Below are 24,123 nucleotides of genomic sequence, written 5' to 3'. Positions count from 1 at the left end.
GATTCCCCCTCGGGAGTCGCCGAGTCGGGCGCGGCTTTGATTTCGAGAGTTTTACCTGTACCATTAAAAATAGATGACGTTTTCCTACGTGCAACTAAAAAATTCGAATATGTTTATATGCCATGACACTTTACCTTTTTGTCTTTTAAGCCATTCCGTCCACTTTGATTAGTAACGGTGTCAATCTATGCGGGAAAAAGTCCCAGATGCCCTCGGGTCTGAACGCGGTGTTGTGCCGAAGTGTAGACGCGAGCTCCATGTCCGGCCGTCGGGGAGACGCCGGTACGAGCTCCATCCCCGCGATTCCCCAACTGCGCGTGCTCGGGCGCCTCCGCCCCCATATCCTCCAACCGCCGCGGGTGCAAGCGAGCGCCGCCCCCGCCACGCACGAGCTCCACGCTGGCCGCCTCCAGCCTCACCGCCCGGCTGGTTGCGGCATCCTCCATGAACCGTGGGTCGAAGTGCGCGCCTCGCTCCGCGCGCACAACAGGGAGCGGCGGGTGCACGGAGCGCGCCAGGAGGCGGACGCCCCACACGGCCTTGGCGGCAAGGAAGAAGGCCTGCAATAGCGGCTCGAGCAAGACCTCATCTTGGCGTCGGTGTCCAGCTCAAAGTCGGCATGGAAAGCGCGGCTGAGGAAGCTCTCGAGGTTCGGGCCGGGGCTGGAGGGGCTGCAGAGGTGGGTGGACAGCGCGTGCGCGAGGTTCCGCACGGCGGTGCGGTGGTCCAGACGGTGCGCGGCCTTAGGGGGGCGCACGGCCGGCAGCATGTGGGCAGCTGCTGCAGCAGCGACATCTGATGTAGCTCGGGTAGTCGGGTGCAATGACTGTTGCTGCTCTGCTCTAACTCGGGCGGCGGCACGCGCATCTCTGAGGCCGTGCGCGGCAGCCGGACTCGTCTATTTGCCCCAGTTCAGGCAGCGACACGCACTTATCTCAGCGGCAGCGGCTGCAAGCCAGCAAGGTCGAGCCGCAACTCTTTCTATGCAAACAAGCAAGCAAGGGAGCTGCAGTGTTCAGCGGCACCATGCGTCAGGTAAAAAAAAGGAAAACATGGCGGCGGGCCACGCGACCGGCGGCAGGGTGTGCGGCCGGCAGGGAGCGCGCATCTAGTGGCGGTGCGGCGCCCAGGGGCAGTGGGCTCCGGCCACGTGTGGCTCCTCGTCTCTAGCCCTGCCCCTGTAGAGGTGCACAACAGAGCAGCAATGGCGATGCGAACGCTCCACCTCGTTGCTGTACGTGCCCGTGGGGAAGTGGCTCACGGGGCCTTTCAACCTCACCAGCCATTTCACCCTCTTTCTCCACAGCGACGCCGTCATCCTTGTCTCCGAGCTACGTGCGGGCAGCATCCAGCTCGGGTGACAGATTGAGGAAGAAGGTGTCCGGGTCACTAACACCTTGGCCTCACTGGGCAAAGAAAAAGAGATGAAAGGACATGGTTGAGACAAGGATATTTTGGACATCATCATCGGCCAGGCCTACATGTCAGACAGAACATGAACAGTATAGTTTTGGAGAAAAAAAAGTAAGTGTTATAGCACCTAGATGTGTCCAAACTTTTTAGTGGTCCGTAAGATTGGATCATCTTTTTTAGGGTGTGTTTAGTTCACGAAATGAAAATCTTTGGATGTCACATCAGATGTTTCGGGAATGTCGGGAGGGGTTTTCGGATACTAATAAAAAAACTAATTACATAGCTAGCCTGGAAACCGCGAGACGAATTTATTAAGCGTAATTAATCCATCGTTAGCGCATGTAGTTACTGTAGCACTTATGGCTAATCATGGACTAATTAGTCTTAAAACATTCGTCTCACGATTTTCAATCAAACTGTACAATTAGTTTTTTTTTCTATATTTAATATTTCATATATGTGCCGTAAGATTCGGTACGATAGTTGGGGGTGAAAATTTTTGGCCGGGCCTTAATCGTACACATTTAAAACTCTCTTTCATTTTCCCTCCCGCACCTACTCGCTTTCTCCGCCGCGACGCTCGCCTTTCAGGTTCCAAGATGACGCGCCGCCGCCGCCACGGTGGCGCTCGGGGGAGGGTGCCCCGGGAGCTCCAGCAGGCCTACGGCGCACTCGCGCGCACTCTCGGCCACGCCGTCCTTTCGCTCCTCCCGCCGCCGCCGCCGCCGGCGGACACACCCTGCTCCGCCGCCTGCCGGGGGCGCGGAGGCGACGGTTGCCTCGCGTGCCGCCGCTGGGGGTACCTCCTCCGCGATGGGGACCCGGTCGCGTACCGCAACCTCATCACCCGCGCTGTCTGCGCCTTCGCGCCGGCCGGGTCCGCACCCGCGCCGCCGCGGTACACGCCGGGGAATGCCGGGCACTCACAGGCCAAGGTTCCGTGCGATTGCGCTTCTCCACGTCTCGTCTTTTTTCTTGCCTTTCTTGTTTTGTGCCTACCGTGCATAGATCTCGATTGTTCTTATTGCCTACTCCGTATTTGAGATTGCCGGTTGTCTGCCTGCATGTTGCTCGACGTTTAGCTCGTTCGGGAGATGATCAAGTCGATGATGGCGGGCCGGGCGTGGACGACAACGAACGTCCTCTCCAGCGGTTGCCGTGCGGTATTGATGGCTTCTAAATCCTACAGAATGACTCTCGCAGTTCTATTAATATCTATGTCTTCCATTGCCTTCTCCATATGTTTATCCATACACATACATCTGAGTAGCAATACTACATAACTTTTCCTTTTTATTTTGCCTACTAAAATAAGCATGAGCCAGGCAACCAAACCTGTCTGCATTACCGAATATCGCTGACATCTTTAAAGGGTGCGCTAAAGACAGGCCGTAAATCCTGACAAACCACTAAATGCTAAGGCAGCTCAGTGTTGTTAGATGAGAACAAGATAAAAGTTGGATACCAGGCTTTTATTTAAGCTTATCCAAGCTGGTCGTGAATATTTGAAGGGCAAAATTTATGTTTCATTAGTTATTTGTTAATGCCATGATGCAGATGTCGAGAGACATTCTTCCATTGTCTAAAACAATGCTTCATTAGATTGTTCATGTGCACATGGTAATGTTTTAGATAAACATAAATCAGTTCTTTCTACTTCAGTTAACTGTTATCGCTTAACCTGACTCTTTGATATGTCTGTATTGCTATCTGTTGCTCCTTTTATTTACTTGAAATCCTTATTTATACCAGGGTGGCCAAACTACGTGTGTTAGTGAGCTTGTTTCTTCTTCATCTTGGGACATTCTCTTGCATAGGGTCAGTAACTCAGTATAAAGGAAGTTTTTTATGATGAATGATGTCTGCGTTGCATTTTCTTGACATCAATTATTGTTTTCAGATTGGGGATTTACTCATGTGCTATATTCTAAGGCATTCATCAATATTTTTGCCTGTTAAGAAGAACGGTTTTTTTCAAGTAACTGGCCTCCCACTCAATCAAAAGCCTATGTTTGCGAGTATGTCAAAAAATCAACAACCCCAATCGACGAAAGGAAAATACTTGGTAAGAAATTATGTTGAGCTGTTCTAAAGAGCCCATTCAAATCTTTTGTAACACTTCCAAAATAAATTAATGAATTTATGCCTCAGTAGCTCTGACTTTGTTGTAGGAAATCCTATGTTTCTCTTGTAAAGTCCTTGGACTGTTATTGTTGTTTTAGCTGATTCCTTGTCTTTCTGACCTCAGTGCTATCTGTGCCATAACCCAAAGATGTCACAAAACATATCTGGAGGCCGTGTCAATAATTCAAAAGTTGCATTCTCTTCTCCAGATACCAGTACATGGAAATTTGATAATCCAAAAAGCTCTGGAAGTTATGGTTCTGCAAAATTTAGAGAACCCAATTGTTTAATTGAAGGATGCAATCACTCAGAACTTCCTTTGACTAATGGATCAATGAAGTGTTCTAGTTTAGATAATCAGAATCCTAGGAAAAGAAAAAGGCTGTACAGTTGGCAACGCCACAACAAACAGAAGCAGATTTGTTCTGAGGACAGGTTGTCAACTGGGTGGAGTAAAATAAACATCAGTCGATTTGGTGTCCATGATGTTTTATTGGAGAACTTGTGTGCTACAGTGAATGATAAAGCGCAGTTTTTGGAACCAACGGTATATAATGATTCTTTAGCAATGAGCAGTGATGTGACTCATTCACATACTAAAGAGCCATATGGTGTATTGTCCTATGAAAAGTCACCAAGTTCTGTGTTTGATATTGGACCTTCCCAGTGTAACAGTAAATCAAGAATTCAATCTACATTCCCGCAAGTTGGACTTCCCAATTTCATGCATCTCAATGTCAGTAATTTCCCAATCTCGTCATAAATTATTATTTCATTCAACAATTAGCTCTTTGACAATTATTTCTACAACCTAGTTTGTTTATGTACAAATGACTATGTTTTTTATTAGAAGTATTAGCTTGATGCATACTTGGTTGTCATGTGGGAGTGAACAAGACTACAAGAGTATGCAAGAAACAGGCCCATGCCTTGTGACTAGCACGTTTAAACCGTGTCCCAAAAACATATCTTGCTTGAGTGTTTGAGTTACTCATCCACAAATTGGGGATTACTTATGTTAATTTTTCCTATTTGGATGATTGGATCCGTTTATTTGTACCTTTTACACTAACCTGAGGATACGGCAACATATTCTACGAAGCAGTACATACTTGTTTCCTGGTTTTACTTGTACCTTTTACTTTACCTGAGGATATGGAATCATATTCTAGGGAGCACTATGTATCTGTTTCCTGTTTTTCTGTAGCCACCTTCCTCAGCACATGGTGGTTGCTATGTTTTCTTAGAATCCACAAATGAATAACTGTTAACGTTCATACTGTTAGATGTATATGTATTGTATTTTCCCTCTACTTGGAGGGGTTTTATACATGTGTATACACCTGTACATCTAGCCCTTTGGGCCTTGTAATACAGTTTGGTTGGCCACATTCTAACACATACATGTTTTGGTTCTTTGGTTGGTAGCTTGCAGCATACAAATCACCATTCAATCTTTTGGTGAATGCGTACAGTATTTCTGCAACTAATTCTTTTTGCATATATTGCTTGTCCATATCAGTTTTTTCAGTGTTGCATCTTTGCTTTGAGTATTCTTGAAAATTAAGAGAACTGAGCAATTTAATGTCTTATTCATGATATCATGAATCAATAAAACAACTAATGTTTGTGTTATATCTTTGACTTACAGAATGGTCCCATCTGCTTCAATTGCTTAATGTTGAATTCTTCCAAATGTGTATCAGTAGATTTGCTTATATCAAGACATGCTATCTTCTACAGCAGAAGGACTTCCTATAACATCTTCCATGGCAACCGTATCCTTATCTACTTTATGCGCTGGCTTACACATGTAGCGTATGTTGATAGGGTCTCTTTGCTGGTAATCATTTGAATAGCTTTAAAATGAAAAAAAAGCCAAGTTACTCATACAAAACGGATGGGATGTTGGAGCACGATGCAAGGAGAATCTGTGATATGGTTCCACTACTTTTTAGGTTGCATTCTGTAATATCCCTGTTAGCATTGGTGTTGTTGGCCCACATGGCCCAGGTTGTATACTTGTATTGGTGTCTGGTGGTTTAGTACCACCTTGGATTATAATCCTTATAGCTCCAAACATAGTTACACATTCATTAGAGCTATTGCTTTGCTTTGTACATAGATGAGACATTCGCAAACTAGATTTTTGTGACCACATAACTACAACTTTGACCACATAGTTGTGTGAAGTCTGACATTCAGAGTGAAAGACAACTCAATAAACAGTGTAGCTGCGAATTCCTTTTCTATTTAATATCTATAATGCCTTTCGTACTGAAAAGAAGTTAATCCAGGTAATGGATTGAAAGAGCAATTTTTTTGTAACTACACATATGGTCAAATTTCATATGGCCGAAGTTTTAACGGTTTCACAGAATTACAAAAACTTGATGCATATCAGCAGAAGTTTTTTAATTATCACATTTGCTTGAATGCAAGCTTAATAACCAGAGCCCATATTTCTAGTTTGAGCAAGCGCAAAACACTCCTTGTCCCTTCAATTGCTAGATAAACAAAACAGTGCATGGATCGAAAAAAATAAAGTGACACTGTAAGCACACAAGCACTCTTGCTGCAAAATAAATTTGGTCAAGGATAAAAAAATACCTGGCTCATGTGCACATTAGTTGCAGCCTTGCAGGTAGTATTAGTTTAGATAGGTTTTAGCAACACATAGAGTTAAATACGAAGCGACACCAGTGATTCAATTTCAGGAAACAAGGTGTTGTAACTTATAACAACTTGGGCAGAAATGTTAGGCAAACTCAAGAGCTAAGGTATGTGATCGCATCATAATGGTGAGAAGCTCCTGTATCTTACATATGACCTGAATTCCTAGCTAATGTCCAAACTAAAGTAGGACTTCTAACAAAAGTGTACTCTTATGAGTTATGATAATGGAACATTTGTAGCATTGTGATATGGGTTAAAAAAAGTGCTCCCTCCATACTAAAAAATAAAGTCGTTTTGGACAGCGACACGGTCTCCAAAGTATAACTTTGACTTCTTATTTTTATAAAAAATATTTATCGAAAAGTGATATATGTATATTTTTATGAAAGTATTTTTCAAGACAAATCTATTCGTATGGTTTTCACATTTCCAAACTCAACAACTTAAAAGTTATTCATGATTTATATTCCCAATGTTTGACCCAAACCTTGTCCAAAATGACTTCATTTTTTAGTACGGAGGGAGTACAGTTTTGTGATAAGTGTAGTTTCCTTACTCAATCTTAAAGCGTGTAAAGATAGAACACGAGTAATGCAGTTGTTGGACACCCAGTTGTGGTGCCAGCCGGCCAGGTCACCCTGTAAATGCTTTCAGAGTTATATGGGATCATGTTGTGGGTTTCTGGCATTCGGCACCTTTCTGCACTCTTAGTGGCAATGCTCTGGGGATGGTTCTGCCAAGGATTGAGGTTTTATCTTAAAGCTTGTGAGGGGTATATGAATTTTTGTTTGTGTTTGTTCGGTATATGATTTTCTTCTGCCCAATTCGCTGATTCTTGCAATGTAGATTTAGGATTTGTGCAATACCTCTAGGAGTATAGAAGCACTAATCATGTTACAATAATAATTTTTTTTACTTCCACCAATTAACTTTCTGGCAATAGCTGCTTTTATGATTTTTCATAGAGTATTTTATGTTAGTTTTCCTTAATGCTGTTAGACATATTAAACAAAAGGAAAAGACCAGATGCATTATCTCTTATAATACATATATTTGGAATCAAGGGATGCTGCGCAAAGTTATTGAAATGCGACTGCCATTTGTCTACTACAACAAATTCGAATTCCTCGTGAGTCAAATATGTAACCGAGTATATTGTTAGTAAGGTTTATTGAGTGAAGAAGCTTCCTAAAATTTAACATAAACAAGCTTTAGACTAAACTTGGATATTTCATCTTTAAGCAAAAATCCATTCAATGGAACATTTCCATGTGATTGGCAAAGGTGGGTCCAGTACAAGGTCCATAATGGATTACACTCATCACCATATGCCGCTCTATGGACATGTAATGTAGGTTGAGTACTGATCCAGATCATGAAAACAGATGATGACTGCAGGGTAACGTTTGTTTCATCATTTTGATTGCTATAGTCTTTTTCTATCAAAAGCAGATATAACTTATAATATCCTTTGAAGGCAGTAAATTTTTTTACTGAACCTTCAGATCCAAATGTATATATGTGTAATTACTGCCAGGTGATTAAAACATCACATTCTAGATGTTGATACAGCCATTGGTGGAATGCATAAATCAATAGTTTTTTCCACTTATGTTTTCAAGCTTCAACTTTTTTCTAATAACACATGTTCACATACCTACTAGAACTCTAGAAGCTGTAAGACATAATCTGCTGCTGATCTCTCTCTCTTTGTTTGCAGCACAGTAGATTTGGCAATAGGTCATTCTCTGCTGTCCTAGTTGCTGTAGCAGTAGGGCAATAGGCCACCACTGGTATATTAGTTGGTAGCTAATACATCAGCTATGTCTTAGTAGTGGGCTGAGGTAGAAATTGTACTGCTAGTAGTAGGAGTAGTTGGGGCTGTACTCAGCCATCCTCATGTGTACCTTATAGTTGGTACATGAGTTGTATATACTCTACCACTATGCAATGAAAAAAGGTAGTTCAATTGCCATAAACCAAAGGGTAGAACCTGGCCAACGCTGGTGCTTGTGCTGTGCTCACCCCTTCTTCTACCTCTAGCCATAGTGAGTGCGTGTGTGCACTGGTAAGCTTACTGCTTACCTGTGCAGGGCAGCGAGGGACCCACAAGTGGTATCGGAGCCGTACAGCTGCGTCGTCAGACTAACCGCCGGTGATGGCACTTGGCTCGGAGATGGGCAACAGCAGCGGAGCAGCGGGAGGCGGCGATGCTGCTGGGGCGGCCTAGCCACGACAGGAGATCGTCGTGCGCACGGTGCGGGAGGTCGGCGGCACTACTTGGCCACAGCTGACTCGCACCATGGCAAGTGGGCGGTGACCATGAAGGTCACGCTCAGAGCCTGACGGCTCTGGAACGCCATCGACAAGGGCACCGACGTGGAAGAAGATGACATGTCAGCGCTGGAGGCCATCCTCGCTGCTGTTCCTGCGGAGTACCGGGAGCCGTTGGGGGCGAAGAAGACTGATAAGGAGGCGTGGGAGGCCATTGCAGCGATGTGCGTCGGCTTCGATCGCGCAAAGAAGGCGACGGCTCAGCTACTGAAGCAGGAGTACGTCAACCTCAAGTTCAAGATGGTGAGTCAGTGGAGGACTTCTCCCTCCGCCTGCAGTCGCTCATCAGCAAGCTGGGGAGCCACGGCGTCACCATCGACGAAGAAGAGACGGTCTCCAAGTACCACCACTCCGTGCCGGTGAAATACATCCAGATCGCTCTCCATAGAGACGATGCTAGACCCCTTCACCCTCACCATTGAGGATGTGACCGGCGGTCTGCGGGCGGTGGATGAGCGCATGAAGCAGGCCACAGCAACGACGGACAGCGGCAAATTGCTGCTGACAGAGGAGTGGGCTGCCCGGATGAAGGAGAAGAAGTCCGGGGAAGCCTCCTCCAGCCGCGGTGGCGACGGCAAGCGCCGCGGCAAGGCTTCTTCGGAGAAGAAGATCGACCCCAACGCCCGCCGGCGCTGCGGGAAGACAGGCCATTGGGCAAAGGAGTGCCCAAATCGCAAGCAGGAGAAGAAGGCCGAGGCTCATTTGGCGCAGGCTGATGATGATGATGAGGCCACTCTCCTGATGGCGACGTTCTGTGCACTGCACGACGTTGAGGCCAAGGAGAAGGGAGAGGTGATGGCGGTACAGGAGCACGGGAAGGCTCAACCTCGACGAGCCACGCGCCCAAGTCCACTTCGGATGTGTGGGCGGCGAGCAGGAGCAACGGTGGTATCTGGACTTCGGCGCCAGCAACCACATGACGGGTTCCAAGGCGGCCTTCTCCGAGCTCGACGGCAACGTGACCGGGATAGTGAGGTTTAGTGACGGCTCAAGGGTGGCGATCCGAGGGCGCGGCACCATTTTTCGGTGCCAGAACGGCGAGCGCCGCGCGCTGACGGACGTCTACTACATCCCCAGCTGCGCTTGAGTATCATCAGCATCGGGCATCTGGACGAGCGTGGCAGTGAGGTGTTGATCAAGGATGGCATCCTCAGGATCAGGGATCGGGAGCAGCGCCTTCTCGCCAAGGTGAAGACATCTCAGAATCGGCTGTACCTGCTCAACTTGAAGGTGGAGTAGCCCATCTGCTTGGTTGCACGGCGCACGGAGTAGCCGTGGCTTTGGCACGCCTGGTATGGCCATCTCAGCTTCGACGCTCTTGGTCGACTGGAGAAGATGGTGACTGGGCTGCCTCACATCTAGCACGCCGGCGAGCTGTGTGACAGCTGCTTGGCTGGGAAGCAAAGGAGGTTGTTGTTCCCGAAGTCGGCGAAGTATCGCGCGGCGAGGGCCCTCGAGTTGGTCCATGGTGATCTCTGTGGGCCGATCACGCCGGCGACGTATGGAAGCCGCAAGTACTTCATCTTGCTGGTGGATGACTGCAGCCGTTTCATGTGGCTGCAGCTTCTGACCAGCAAGACCGAGGCAACGGAGGTGGTCAAGAAGTTCAAGACGCGCGCGGAGGCGGAGAGCGGCAAGAAGTTGCGCGTGCTGCGGACTGATCGCGGCGGCGAATTCACCTCTGTAGAGTTTGCAGCGTACTATGTGGATCAAGGTGTGGTGCGCCACCACACCACGCCGTACACGCCGCAGCAGAATGGCGTGGTGGAGAGGCTCAACCAGACGGTGGTCGGCATGGCGAGGTCGATGATGAAGGCTAAGAAGATGCCGACGGAGTTCTGGGGAGAGGCGGTGACCACGACGGTGTTCATCCTCAACCGTGCGCCCACCAAGGCCCTGAAGGGCTAGACGCCGTTCGAGGCTTGGCATGGACGCAAGCCGAATGTGTCCTTCCTCAGGACATTTGGCTGCGTTGGCCATGTCAAGAACACAAAGCCCCACCTCGGCAAGCTGGAGGACAGAAGCACGTCCATGGTGTTGTTGGGCTATGAGGAGGGCAGCAAGGCCTATCGGCCATATGATCCCAAGGGAGGCAAGGTGGTGGTCTCTAGGGATGTAGTGTTCGACAAGATGGCTGCTTAGGATTGGGAGGATCAAGGCGCCGGGGAAGCTGCTAGTTTCAGCAGCACATTTGCTGTCGAGCACTTGGTGATCTAAGGAGGAGGAGATGATGGCGCTCGAGAGCAGGCTGCTACTGGAGAGCAGTCTCCATCAGCAGTGGCTCATTCACCTCCACCACAGTCCCCTGCGACGGCAGCACAGGGACCCCCCCACTGGAGTTCGCATCACCACCCACCGACATCGATGAGTTCATGGATGCTTTCCATGACGGCGAGGAGGTTCGGTTCAGGTAGGTGGACAACATTGTCAGCGAAGGGGGAGCTCCTGGGCTGGCTAGCTGGCTTCTGGATGACCTAGAGCTACTCCTTGTCAGTGCAGAGGAGCCGTCGGCGTTCACAGTGGCTGAACGTGACGTCAATTGGCGCCGGGCGATGTTGGAGGAGATGAGAGCGATCGAGGACAATGGGACATGGGCTGTAGGCTGATCGGGTTGAAGTGGGTCTACAAGGTGAAGCGGGACGAGCGCGGCACCATTGTCAAGTACAAGGCTCGGCTCGTCGCCCGCGGCTTCGTCTAGCGCGAGGGCATCGACTTCGAGGAAGTCTTCACTCCAGTGGCGCGCATGGAGTCCGTTCGCTTGTTGTTGGCCATGGCAGCAGCGAAGGATTGGCATGTCCACCACCTCGACGTCAAGTCTGCGTTCCTAAACGGCGAGCTCGCGGAGACGGTCTTCGTCAAGCAAGCTTCGGGCTTCGTCGTCAACGGCGCTGAGCACAAGGTGCTCAAGCTGCGCAAGGCGCTCTACGGGCTTCGGCAAGCTCCAAGGGCGTGGAATGCCAAGCTCGACGCCAGTTTGGGCGAGCTTGAGTTCACTCACTGCGCCACAGAGCACGCGCTCGACACACGGCGACGGGGGAAGGAGGAGCTTGTCGTCGGCGTGTATGTGGACGATCTGATCGTCACGGGAGCGCGAGTGGAAGACATTGAAGCATTCAAGCGCCAGATGGCGGCTCAGTTCAAGATGAGCAGTCTCGGCGCGCTCTCCTACTACCTCGTCAATGAGGTGAGGCAAGGGAAGGAGAGCATCTCCCGGGCCAGCGCACCTATGCGGAGAAGCTGCTGGAGCGCAGCGGCATAGCGGAGTGCAAGCCGTGCGCAACTCCAATTGAGGAGCGGCTAAAGCTGTCCAAGCACAGCACGACGACGAAGGTGGACGCGACGCGCTACCGGAGCATCGTCAGCGGGCTACGCTACCTCACGCATACTCGGCCGGACATCGCGTTCGCGGTCGGGCATGTTAGTCGGTTCATGAAGGAACCACGTGAGGATCACTGGACGACGGTGAAAAGGTTGTGCGCTACGTCAAGGGGACCCTTGATCAAGCGATCGTCTTCCCCAAGAGTGGCGGCAAGGGTGGGCTGCGACTCACGGTCTTCAGTGAGGCACCCCCCAAGGCAAAGGAAGGTGAGCTGGAGCTCACTGTTTTCAGCGACGCAGACATGTCAGGCGACATTGACGGGCGAGCGCCTCTGGTGTGCTTGTCTTCCTTGGAGCAGCCCCCATCACCTGGCAATCGCTGAAGCAGAAGATTGTGGCGCTGTCGACGTGTGAGGCGGAGTACGTCGTAGCGGCCACGGCGGCGTGCCAGGCTGTCTGGTTGCGCCGGCTGCTGGGCGAGCTGACCGGCGAGGAAGCTCACCCGCCAGCTCTGATGGTTGACAACCAGCCCGCCATCGCCCTCGCCAAGAATCCTGTCCTCCACGACCGGAGCAAGCACATCGACATCAAGTTCCACTTCCTTCGGGACTGTGTCGATGGAGGGCAGATCGTCATCGAGTTTGTCGAGACCGTTAGACAGCTCGCTGACATCCTCACCAAGTCGCTCGGGCGCCTGCGGTTCATGGAGCTAAGGAAGATGATTGGCATGGATGAGGTCAAGGCTTTGAGTTAGCAGCAGGATTAGGGGAAGAATTGTAAGACATATAAGACATAATCTGCCACTGATCTCTCTCTCTTTGTTTGCTGTACAACAGATTTGGCAATAGGTCATTCTCTGCTGCCCTAGTTGATGTAGCAGTAGGGCAATAGGCCATCACTGGTATATTAGTTGGTAGCTAATACATCAGCCATGTCTTGGTAGTGGGCTGAGGTAGGAATTGTACTGCTAGTACTAGGAGTAGTTGGGGTTGTACTCAGCCATGCTCATGTGTACCTTATAGTTGGTACATGAGTTGTATATACTCTACCACTATGCAATGATAAAAGGTAGTTCAGTTGCCACAAACCAAAGGGCAGAGCCTAGCCAACGCTGGTGCTTGTGCTATGTGTGTATGTGCTGTGCTCACCCCTTCTTTTACCTCTAGCCATAGTGAGTGAGTGTGTGCACTGGTAAGCTTACTGCTTACCTGTGCAGGGCAGCGAGGGACCCACATATTTTACTGGTGTTTACAGGCTATACATCCATGTTTACTCATCCTTCTCTCTCCCAATTAAGGATCATATGTTTACAGGCTACACATCCATGTTTACTCATCACTCTGTCTATTGTTTATTCTTATTGACTTTATCAATGTAAATTTCTAAGGTTTTTGTTGTCAGGTGCCTTTCGCTGCCTAAACTAATGAATAAGCTCATCAGAAATTCTAAGCGCTGCCAGTATAAGAAACTACTTCTGAAGCATTGTTCTGTCAATTCCAAGGTACATATGAACAGATGAACATATTGAACTGTTTACAACTATGTAAGAAGCACTTGTTAGACAGCAGGGTGTGCAGGCCCATTGGGCTGCACTTCCCAGCCTTCCTTGGGCCCTGCGCTTGCACATGATTAGGATATATATCATTGAGATATTATAGGCAACGATTACTGTCGATTGGTTCTGTTTCCATAAGCCAAATCCTAGGTCTTCCTTGCCTATATATGTGTAATCCATCACCCTCAATAATCAATCTATTATTTCCCTTGCCCATAAGATTTGTTTTCGTTGCAACACTTACCATCCTAAAGTTCTTTGCCTTATCAAAAATCTGTTATGTCATCTGAACTTTATATATAGGATTACAGATCGCGAAAGAATGTGTCAGACTAAATTGTAGGTTTTCTTAAATTTCTGACTCTTAGAAAAATCATGGCTATCCAATACAAATATGAAAGGGCATGTTGGTTGTTGTTGCATCGGAAATTAGTTCTCAACTGTTATGTTGCTTAACAAACCAAAGCAAATTGTTCAACCTAGTGTGCAGTGTTCTGCCTTGAGTTGCTATAGTATTTGACACATGCATATATGTTGGTCAAAATTGATAATAAACATGTATAATGACAAACTAAATGATTGAAGTAATATTCTTAACAGCGTGCAGCTGATGTTGCCAAGAATCATAATGGCAAGGCGCAATTTTTAATTGGAGGAAAATCGGCATACTATGATCAAGCTTATGTTCAGTTGGAGGCTTACAGTACACATCAACAAGTAGTTTCCTTCATCTGGGCAGTGTTGAGACGAATTGTACCTGAGCCGTTGCTAGGAAACTCTTGCGGCAAGAGATCTTTAAGGATAAACATGTGGAAGTTTATAAAGTTGCGCAGGTTTGAAAAATTTTGCTTGAGCGATTGTATTGGTGAGCTGAAAGTATCACATTATTCTTGGATATCAAATATTGGATTATCTGATTGCTTTTGCTCTGCTCTAATGGAGAAAGAAATTTGGTTATCAAATGGATCTTACGAGGAGAAACTTCAGAATCTTCTACATTGTTGGATTAGTTGGATGTTTTCTGATATTATGATACCATTAGTCAAGGCATACTTTTATGTTACAGAAAGGGAATCAAGGCGATATGATGTTTTCTATTATCCAAAGACAGTTTGGAGAGACTTAACTAGTACTGCTATTTCTTCCCTAAACAGACAAAACTTCAGGATTTTGCGTGGTACATCCAGGAAAGAAGCAAGGCAGTCATGCTGTTCTTCAAGAGTGAGGTTCGTTCCAAAAGCAAAAGATATGAGACCATTAGTAAATCTCAGAGGTCAATCAAAAGATGTCCTCCTCAATAATTGTCACCTGATTATAAAAAAAGTAAGGGATGAGAATCCAGACAAGTTTGGTTCTTCTGTTTTTGATTACAATAATGTGCATCAAAATCTCTGGCATTTTATTTCTTCAGTAAGAAGTCACCTGAAGGAAAAATTCAAGATATATATTGTTGTTGCCGATGTATCAAAGGCATTCAATTGCATTAAGCATGAGATGTTACTGAAAGTTGTGGATGATGCGTTGAATTGTGATGACTATGTTCTGAGGAAATGCAAAAAAGTAGTTTGCAACTGGTCTAAGAATGCCCTCTACCGTTTTGATTCAAATGTTTCTATCAGCAACGGTGATGATATATGTGATTTCTCGATTCAGTTATCATCAAGGGGTGGCATTTTTGTTGACCAGGTACTATATCATAACCCATTTCAAATTTCTGTGCACGGTTTGACTATGGAACATACTGTGCTACATATAGCTAACAAATCTTTATGCAAACTTTTCATCGGAAACTACTGAAATGGAATTATAATATTCGTGACCTTGCTGTTTTTGTTCATTCATTCTTATAACTACTGAAATGGAATTATAATATTCATGCAGCTACTGAAATGGAATTATAATATTCATGCCCTTACTGTTTCTGTTCATTCTTATCTGAGTAGAATTCCAGAAATAATGGAGGTCACCATCACCCAAGAAGCACAAAGTATTAGAAGTGAGGGGAAAACAGGATACTTTTTGGGCCCTAGGTTAGCTTAGTGATGATTGGCTGGTTGCAAACAAGTTCCTAAAAATTACGGAAGGAAGGCCTTCATGTAAAACATGTTTGTTTGCATCAATTAATTTTGTCCATGTAAAACAGGCCTCTTCCTGTTAGTCTGTTACATCCTGACAATCTACAGAATAGAAGGTTCGGTAAGTAAATACGTGGCCTCAGATGACATGGTTTGCAAACCAACATAGATTCTTAACTTTGATAAGCCATGTCATGTAAACATGCAATCTATGTGCAAATTAATAGACTTTTTCTTTTATTTCTAAATGGTTTTAACATTGCTAGGCTTGGGCACAACTACAGAACTATTGTGCAAATCAGGATTCTAGGAATGTGCAGCAGCTATGGCAAAAAGACTGAAAAAGGATTTTACAGCTTTACTTCCTTTTCGACTGACCTCCAATAATCCTAATAAAACCACTAACAAAGTGCTAAGGAGACTTTTCCTATGCTTCTCAGTAAAATGGTGCTAGGATGACTCTACCTGTAAGTTGACTATATAGTGATCCTGTGACACCTTTCATGCTATAGTTGTGTCTTTGCTTGGCAATTTGTTCACTAACAATAGTTTGAGTTGTATAATCAACTGTCAATCAGCAAATAACCTTTTCTCTATCGAAAATCAGGGAAAATTTGGCAAGATACAGAAGAAAGAGATTCAGTGTTTCCTTTCCAAGCAAGTGGAGTGCAATGTTTTGAAGATTGGGCAAAACTTCTACTCACAACAAGTAGGCATCATTCAAGGAAACAAGTTATCTCCCAAGCTTTGTTCCCTGTACTTTGGTCACCTTGAAAATTCTGAGCTATCGAAATTTCTTCATGATAGCAAGATTGATTCAGAAAAGGACGTTTCAACACCTAAAAGTTTATTAATGAGGTTCATTGATGATTTCATATTCATATCTTTCTCCAAGGAGCATGCTCTAGATTTTTTCAATAGGATAAGAAGAGGGTTTTCCGACTACAATTGCTACATGAATGACAAAAAATATGGTTTCAACTTCGAGGTTGCAAATAGTGAGCATTGTTGTAATAGGATCTACAGGGCTGATGATGGATTCTCTTTCATACCATGGAGTGGTTTGCTTATTAATTGTGAAACTTTGGAAATTCAAGCTGATTATACAAGGTATGCCTATCGGTGTCAGGTTTAATTGGTGAATTCAATACATTAATAATAAGATATGGAGATGAACTTTACTAGTCCATCTAGTTTGTGTCAAGATACTCACTGAGTAGTTGTGGACTACTGGCTGTTTCCTCTAATCAATATCAACTTAAAACAGTTTGGTTTTTGCCATATTTTCTGTTGAAATCTTGGCATTCCTTGACGTGATTTTTTTTAGTAAAGTCTGATTTGCCTCCATGAATTAAAAAAAGACCCTTGAATTCAAATGCCAACATAAGCCCCTTAACTTTCGACACTGAACAGATTACCCCCCTAAATATTTCATAGTCCTCTTAACTTTCAGTGACTAGTTCATGGTTAAATCAGATTTGACTGTTCCTTTTTTCCAGTTTGTGAACAAAAAGTCTATCCATAATATCTTTGGACAACACAGTATCAAACAAGTGTCTTTGACAACTAATTTTCATAGTATTGTGTTGGTAAAAAAAATAAAGATACAAAACTATTATATTGCTGAACTTGCATATATTATATTTTGGAACTTGCACACAAGAAAAATTTCTTGAACACTATTTTAACATATTAGTCAATAGATAGCAGTCAATGTTCAGGAAATTTGGCTGCTCAAATCATAAAACATCATATATATCTGAATTAGGGCAGTGTTAACAGAAGATCTAGCCTGGTTAGAGATGGCAATGGGGAATTCCCTGTCTGGTATTGCCTCCCCATCCCCGTCCCCACGAGGCAAAAAATTCCCCATCCCCGTTCCCGATAAAACTCACGGGGGATGTTTTCTTCCCATCCCCGCCCCCTTTGGTAAAGGAATCCTGGTCATTTTTCTTAACCTTTTGCCTTTGTAACAGAAACTTGTTTCTTCCCATTAAATCATAATTATATTTCTTACTACTTCCTAATTTTGTTCCTGGTCATTTCGTTCTCTTTGACAAAGTTTCAGAACCTAATTTTGTCTACCAAACTGTGTTGAAGAAGTAATGGAGTCCATTTTAAAACAGGTATCTGGACATATCCTCCACCATCACTGTTAAGACGCATTCCTCAGCAAAGTACCTTGAGAGCAAGCTATGTCATTACATGCGTCCGAAGTGTCATCCCATTTTCTTTGATTCCACGATCAACTCACCAAGCACAGTAAGACTGAATATATATCAAGCTTTCCTCTTATGCGCAATGAAGTTTCATTGTTATTTCCAGAGCATGCCTGATGCCAGCATTAGGAAACTGGAGCTACTGCATATAATTAAGAGAACTTTCAGGTACCAAATTATCTTCAAATTTTTTATAGTAATGTGCAAATGGTGCTAGATTTTATTATTTATTGACTGTATTAATTAACAAAGATTCAGTATCAAATGTATTGGAAGTTGCTACTGTCTTTCCTCGTGATTTCAATTTTTTGGTGAAGCAGGTATATGCATAACCTTATCGCCAGGCGGATCCACGATGTGGAGCTGCAATACAATGTGCGCCCAGTTCTGAAGCTTAGGCGAAAAGAAACCATGTGGCTCGGCCTATCAGCATACCTTCGAGTGCTTCAGAAGAAGCAATCACGTTACAAGGATTTGTTGGCGTTGCTGAGAGAGGAAATTCGGAGGTGTGGCCATCTGGACCATGACAATGATGGTTTGCGCTACGCTGTGGATGACTCTCACTCATCAATGTTCTGGAAATGTAAGTTTTAGAAGGAAACTGGGGGCTATTAGATTGCTGAAACTACTGTTTTATGTGAACATGAATCTTTGGTGTCCAAGTGACAGACGAGTGGCATCAAGCATGATTGTGACTTTTTATTTGATATACTCCCTCCATTTCGTAATGTACATTCATGGCCTTGGATTTATTCGTTTCACAATGCTAGTCTTTATGATTTATATTTTTTCTTTTAATAGGGAATATAAGATTTTGAATGCAAAATGGGAAAGGGAAAGACCAATATAGGCAGAGCACTTAGGTTGCGTTTGGTTGCATTTATTAATCTGTATATAGCCTTGTACAGTGCAGCTAATCTGTATTTGGTTTTATGTATATGTTCTTATATAGGCATGCATAGTGCTTAAGTTAGGCCAAATGTTGTACTACACAGTGCGCTAGAATTGACTGGATTAGGAATTGGAATCCTAGATGACTAGGCGTCGCTGATGAAGCACCCAATGATTTTTCCCAATAATTTTGGTGTTCTCTGAGATGTTTGTTGTCTGATTCATTCTAGAATTAGATGAAGTTGGTGTGGTCTAAAGAGGAAGCCCCCAACCCCAAAGAAGCAATAAGACAGCTGCTGATGCCAGCGTTTTGATAGTTGAACGAGATCCGGGCTTACGTCGGCAAATTTGGGAGTATCCTGCTAATAAAAGAGACCAAGTTCGTGAAGGATTCTGGTCCAGCAAATATATCCTGCTTCTAGTACAGCAAATCATCCATGCAGGATTATGCATGGTCCATCTTAATTTCACATGGACACAAATCATGCCTCTGGTCCAACAAATCATCCAAGCAGGATTTGATCTCACTGGTTCAATGCTTTTCCCTGGTTAGAATATTCACCCTCAAAAGATGAGTCTTGTGTTTTCCTTGCTTTCTATTTTCTAAGAAGCCATCTAGAAAGGTAGGGTCAGATACATTTATAGTGAAAGGATTTAAAAAATGGGAAAAAAAAAGTGAATGACGGTGCTAATTGTTCATTCTTGGTTGAGAGAGTTCTGGGGACTGACAGATCAGGGTCGGTCTTAGTGGCCAATCTCATCAACATTTCCAAACCTGTGGCGAAACTGAATCATGTTGGTCTCGCTGAATTAATTCTGACGGGCGAGTGGTATATCTGGTGGCAACGAAGGAAGCTTGTCCATGGTGAATCCATCCAGCAGCCTAGGCAGTCGGTGCTCTCAATTGCTACTTTGACGACAAACCACAAAAGTGCTATGAAGAAGTTCGTCAAGAAGAGGGAGGGGTGGAAGAAACCGCCGGATGGAAAGCTCCTAATAAATGTTGACGCAAGCTTCAGAGAGGAAGATGGCAATGGAGGTACAGGTGTGATCATCAGGGATTCAAACGGACAGTTCATTGCAGGTTCATGTAATTATATGGAACACGTGATGGACACTCCAACAGCAGAAGTTATGGCGCTAAAGGAGGGATTTCTGTTAGCACAACGTATCGGCTGCAATGGTTTCATCATACATTCAGACTGCATGGAAGTTGTTGAAACCATGAGTCTGGGGATCTCGTCTACAGCTGGCGCACCAATTTATGATGAGTGTTTCCTTCTCTGGCAAAATTTTGAAGCTGTCTCCTGTGAACACTGTGATCGGGAAGCAAATAAGGTGGCGCACGAATTAGCTAGAATAGGTTTATCTTTGAAAGATAATTGTATTTGGGTCGATGAACCTCCTAGCTCTATCCTTGAAACTATGGTAAACGATGTAATCATGTTTGATAATCAATAAAGTGCGCCGCATGGCTTCCATCCAAAAAAATTGTTCATTCTTGGTTCACATGGGAAGTGATAGTAAATCTGCTCATAATTACAATATGAAGTGTTATGATAAATTGAAGAATACATCAGGCCATATTGAGCACGTGGTGCAGAAACAAACAAATGAAGATATCAAGAAGAATAGGTTGCGTCTTGGGGCATCTATTGATGCAGTTCGATTGTCAGCATTTCAAGCTTGCCCTTTTCGAGGACATGATGAATCAGCTACTTCAAAGAACCAAAGTAATTTTCGTGAAATGGTGAAACTTCTAGCTTCATATAACGAAGGGGTCAATGCAGTTGTGCTAGATAATGCTCCACTGAATGCCAAATATAATGAGGGAAGGCTGCTTGTGCTGTTAGATTGATGATGTCATTTGACTTTGTATTTATTTTACATCTGATGAAAGAGTTGATGGAAATCACAGATCTTTTTTGCAGAAAGATATGAATTGGTACTATGCTCATTTTATTCGGTCTCATTCTAGTAGTGAGACAACAGTTGAGCATCACTACAGATATGGTGTTTTCATAGTTGCAATTGATCAGCAAGTGCAAGAGATAAATTCTAGGTCCAGTGAACAAGCAACTGAGCTTCTCATTTTGTATACTAGTTTGGATGCTAAAGATTCATTCAGTTCATTCAAGATTGATGACGTTTGTTCTTTAGCTTCAAAGTTTTATCCTGCTGAATTTTCAGAGCAGGAAAGAATTGAATTGAGGTGTCAATTACAACATTATGAGCTTGATGTGCCTACCAATCCTGCTGACTATTCAGAGCAATAAAGAATTATTGAGATGTCAACTACAACATTATGAGCTTGATGCATGTGCTTACCAATCCAAAGTTTCAGAATTTAACAAGTGTAGGCCATCTTTGTTGTCCACTTGCAGAAACAAACAAAAAAAGAAGAAGGGAGGACTACTATTTGATTGACAGGTATACTATTTGTCTATTGCCTACTATATATATTATTTCCACTTAGACTTAGTTACTTAAAAAATTATCATTTTGTTACTGTAGAAATAACAAGATGCATTCTCCCTTTCCTTTTATTTTCTAGGTTAATTTGACTTTTCCTTGCTCTTCCGGTTTCAACTACAACATCAGAACGGGCAAAATTTCTGCAATGAAGCTTTTCAAGACAAGGCTTCGAAATAAAATGGAAGATGTGTTTTTGAGAGACTGTTTGGTAATCTATATCGAGAAGAAAGAACTTTAAGTACAACTCACAACGGATGCCATTATAGATGATTTCTATGCTACGAAGACGCGTAAAGTGAGGCTCAAATGAAAAAAAGTAAGTTTCTTTTGTCCTCTTTTCTGAAAGATCACTTTTATGTGTTGTCACAGCAAACACTACGATTATATATACGAATACTCGTTTTGCTGGTTCCGCCACTGGCTGGGTCGCGGAATGCAATCGGGCCGCATATGGTACCTACCCTGCCCAGGCCAAGAATCGACGGTCGATGGAGAGTGGAACAGCAGAAGCTATCACGCAACAAAGACGCCAAGTAATCGAATCCAATCCTTTTGTCGGCACGAGAAAGAGACCAACCTCTGCGTAGACGTGGAAGCAGGGCAGAGCAGGCGACGGATACAGAGGAGAGGAGCTGAAGCATGCACGGGAGCATCCATCTGTTGGTGTTGGCCTGTTGTGGATCGGGGATTGGTGCCACGGAACATGCACAGGAGCTGGAACATGAGGACAGGGCAGAGAGAGGTAGGTGCCAAGGGTGGCCCGCGTTCGTCCACGTTGCTCCTGTTTTTTTTTTTCTCTCTTTCAATTCGGGTGCTTTTATTTTAATCACTAGATTAGTAAACCCCGCACGTTGCCACGGGACTGAAGGATTGGTTTCTCACGTGTTACTGCAGGAATTGAAGAATTGATTTCTCATAAACAAAGGTGAAGAATAGATATGTTGATGTGCTAGGAGATTGTAGAGATTCTTTTTTATGAATGTGTTCAGTTTGACATGAGCGTCATGTACGCAAAGAGAGATTGTGTTCATGAATTTGGCATATTTTATTGGAGGAATCGTCTGGTTGGGCTTCTGAGTGATAAGCATAATAAAGCAATCCATAGATAGACATAAAAAAAATTAAAGTTACAAGTAGTAGGAGAGCTGTAATTAGAAATCTAGTTAATATAAGGAAGAATTACTGTACATGCGATGGTGATCCATATACAGTAGTGTTTGGGATGGCTCTATCTTCTGGACTTCTAGCGATGGGCACGTGTTGACCAGCAGGAAAGTAGATGTTGGCCATAGCGTCGATGTAACAGGCCTAACAACCACTGCCGGAAACTGCTTTACCGAGTGTTAAAAATCGGACACTCAGTAAAGAATTGCATTCGACAAAAAAGACACTCGGCAAAAGCACGGCACTCGGCATAGGCTGCCCCGCGTAACGGTGTTCGGCCACGTCCTTTGCCGAGTGCCTGCTGTTAGGCACCCGGCAAAGATTTTTTTTTTTTGAAAATACTTTACCGAGTGCCCCTGACATGATGCTCGGCAAAGATTCAATATTTTTTTTGAAATGCCTTTGCCGAGTGCCTAACAGCTTCGGCACTCGGCAAAGGGAGAAATTAAAAAAATTATATATTTTTTGAAATACCTTTGCCGAAGGTCCCTGTGAAGGCACTCGCCAAAGAGGAAATTTCTAAAAAAAATTCAAAAATCTTCTTTGTCGAGCGCCTTATTCTTCGCACTCGGTAAAGACCCCCTTTATCGAGTGCCATGCCTCGGCGCTCGGCAAAGTTTTTTTTTGCCTCCAAATTTTTTGTACAACCCTTTTAAAGTACCAGGAACTCCTCGTTAGAATTTAGGGATTTTTTGTGGTTTTTTAATATATTTAGTTACTTTATTTCGTTTACTTGAATTTTTTTGAAAAATATAAATTTGAACTGCATGTGGTACGAATAATGGAATTTAATGATTCAAAAAATGATAGTCATGTTACTGAGTGTAGTGTGAGGCCATATCCAGGAACGGACCCGAAATTTCGGACATCTTGTTCACGAAACATGACCGCGAACTTGCGTGCGAAGTGTTTTTAAATTCTATAAAAAGCAAACGAAGTCCGAAAATCATGAAACTTGTTGAGATGTCGTGATATCGTATGTGGAGGCTATGATAAAAATTTTAGAAGATTCTGTGTACGTTGTCACGTACGATGCTTACAAACCAGGACATTTCTACAAAGTTGCCTCCTTTGCCGAGTCTCTCTGATCCGGTGCTCGGCAAAAGGGCGGGTGGGGGCACTTAGGCGAATTCGGCCGGGCAGTCCAAGCCACACAGACAGACAGCCCCCGCGCACGCCGCTCCCGGCCAACGCCGCCCCGCGCCGCCGCCCGCCAACGTCGGCCCGCCCCCATGCCGCGCGCCGCCCTACCCTCCTCGTGCGCCGCGCCCGCAGCTGCCCCCATGCCCGCTAGCCACCGGGCCGCCGCCGACGCCACGCGCCGCGCGCCACAGCCCCTCCCCGCACCGCGTGCCGACGCCTACCCCCACCCCTGCCAGCCCCCGCCCCCGCGCCCGCGTGTGGCCGAGCGTGGCCAGCTCGCCCACGCCGACCCACCAACGCCAGCGGGTGGAGGAGGGGAAGAGGAGGAGGAGGGGGAGGAGGCGAGGAGGAGGAGGAGGGGCGAGGAGGGGAGGAGGAGGAGTAGGAGCCGGCCCTGCCCCCGGCCGCACCCCATGGACCGCCCGCCCCGACGTCGCCCGTGCCCGACCCTGTTCCCGACTCCGACGACCCCGACCCCGACCCCGACGCCGCCCACCCCTACCCCCAACGCCCATCAGGTATGCCTTCTCTCTTGTTGTTGTCCTGGTAGTGATAGTTGTAGTAGTATTAGTTGTAGTAGTAGTGCTAGTGGTAGTAGTAGTATTAGAAGTAGTGGTAGTAGTAGTAGAACTAGTGGTAGTAGTAGTAGAACTAGTGGTAGTAGTAGTAGAAGAACTAGTGGTAGTAGTAGTAGCAATAGTGGTAGTAGTAGTAGTAGAACTAGTGGTAGTAGTAG

The 24,123-nt window shown here is 45.2% G+C and overlaps 1 protein-coding gene across 9 annotated transcripts; it reads left to right on the top strand.

Moving 5' to 3' along the window:
* The first annotated feature begins 1,980 nt into the window (after positions 1-1,980).
* On the top strand, positions 1,981-20,555 carry LOC136534490 (telomerase reverse transcriptase-like). 9 transcript variants are annotated; one of them, XM_066526916.1, is made up of 13 exons: positions 1,981-2,348; positions 2,496-2,576; positions 3,166-3,231; positions 3,314-3,478; positions 3,662-4,273; positions 5,189-5,315; positions 7,213-7,342; positions 13,267-13,366; positions 14,021-15,106; positions 16,103-16,605; positions 17,622-17,882; positions 18,032-18,297; positions 20,537-20,555. In XM_066526916.1, coding segments are annotated over exons 1-13 (3,735 nt in total). In that variant the 5' UTR covers positions 1,981-2,012; the 3' UTR covers positions 20,539-20,555. The 9 variants fall into 9 exon arrangements, with proteins under 9 accessions (XP_066383013.1, XP_066383012.1, XP_066383018.1 ...); XM_066526915.1 differs by lacking the exon at positions 20,537-20,555 and adding an exon at positions 18,836-20,079; XM_066526921.1 differs by lacking the exon at positions 20,537-20,555 and having other exon boundaries at positions 17,622-17,757; positions 17,821-17,882; positions 18,035-18,458.
* The last annotated feature ends 3,568 nt before the right edge of the window (positions 20,556-24,123 follow it).

The sequence above is a fragment of the Miscanthus floridulus genome, unplaced genomic scaffold (assembly GCF_019320115.1).
Source record: "Miscanthus floridulus cultivar M001 unplaced genomic scaffold, ASM1932011v1 os_1996_1_2, whole genome shotgun sequence".
NCBI classification, from domain to species: Eukaryota; Viridiplantae; Streptophyta; class Magnoliopsida; order Poales; family Poaceae; genus Miscanthus; species Miscanthus floridulus.
This window is presented reverse-complemented; position numbering and strand designations above follow the sequence as displayed.

What these genes read in the sequence shown, in the direction of transcription:
- LOC136534490 (XM_066526913.1), top strand. Translation starts at nt 2,013, where the DNA reads ATGACGCGCCGCCGCCGCCACGGTGGCGCTCGGGGGAGGGTGCCCCGG. An exon ending in GGGACATTCTCTTGCATAGG is followed by an intron (nt 3,232 to 3,313) that starts GTCAGTAACTCA and finishes TATTGTTTTCAG; the next exon opens with ATTGGGGATTTACTCATGTG. An exon ending in CGACGAAAGGAAAATACTTG is followed by an intron (nt 3,479 to 3,661) that starts GTAAGAAATTAT and finishes TTCTGACCTCAG; the next exon opens with TGCTATCTGTGCCATAACCC.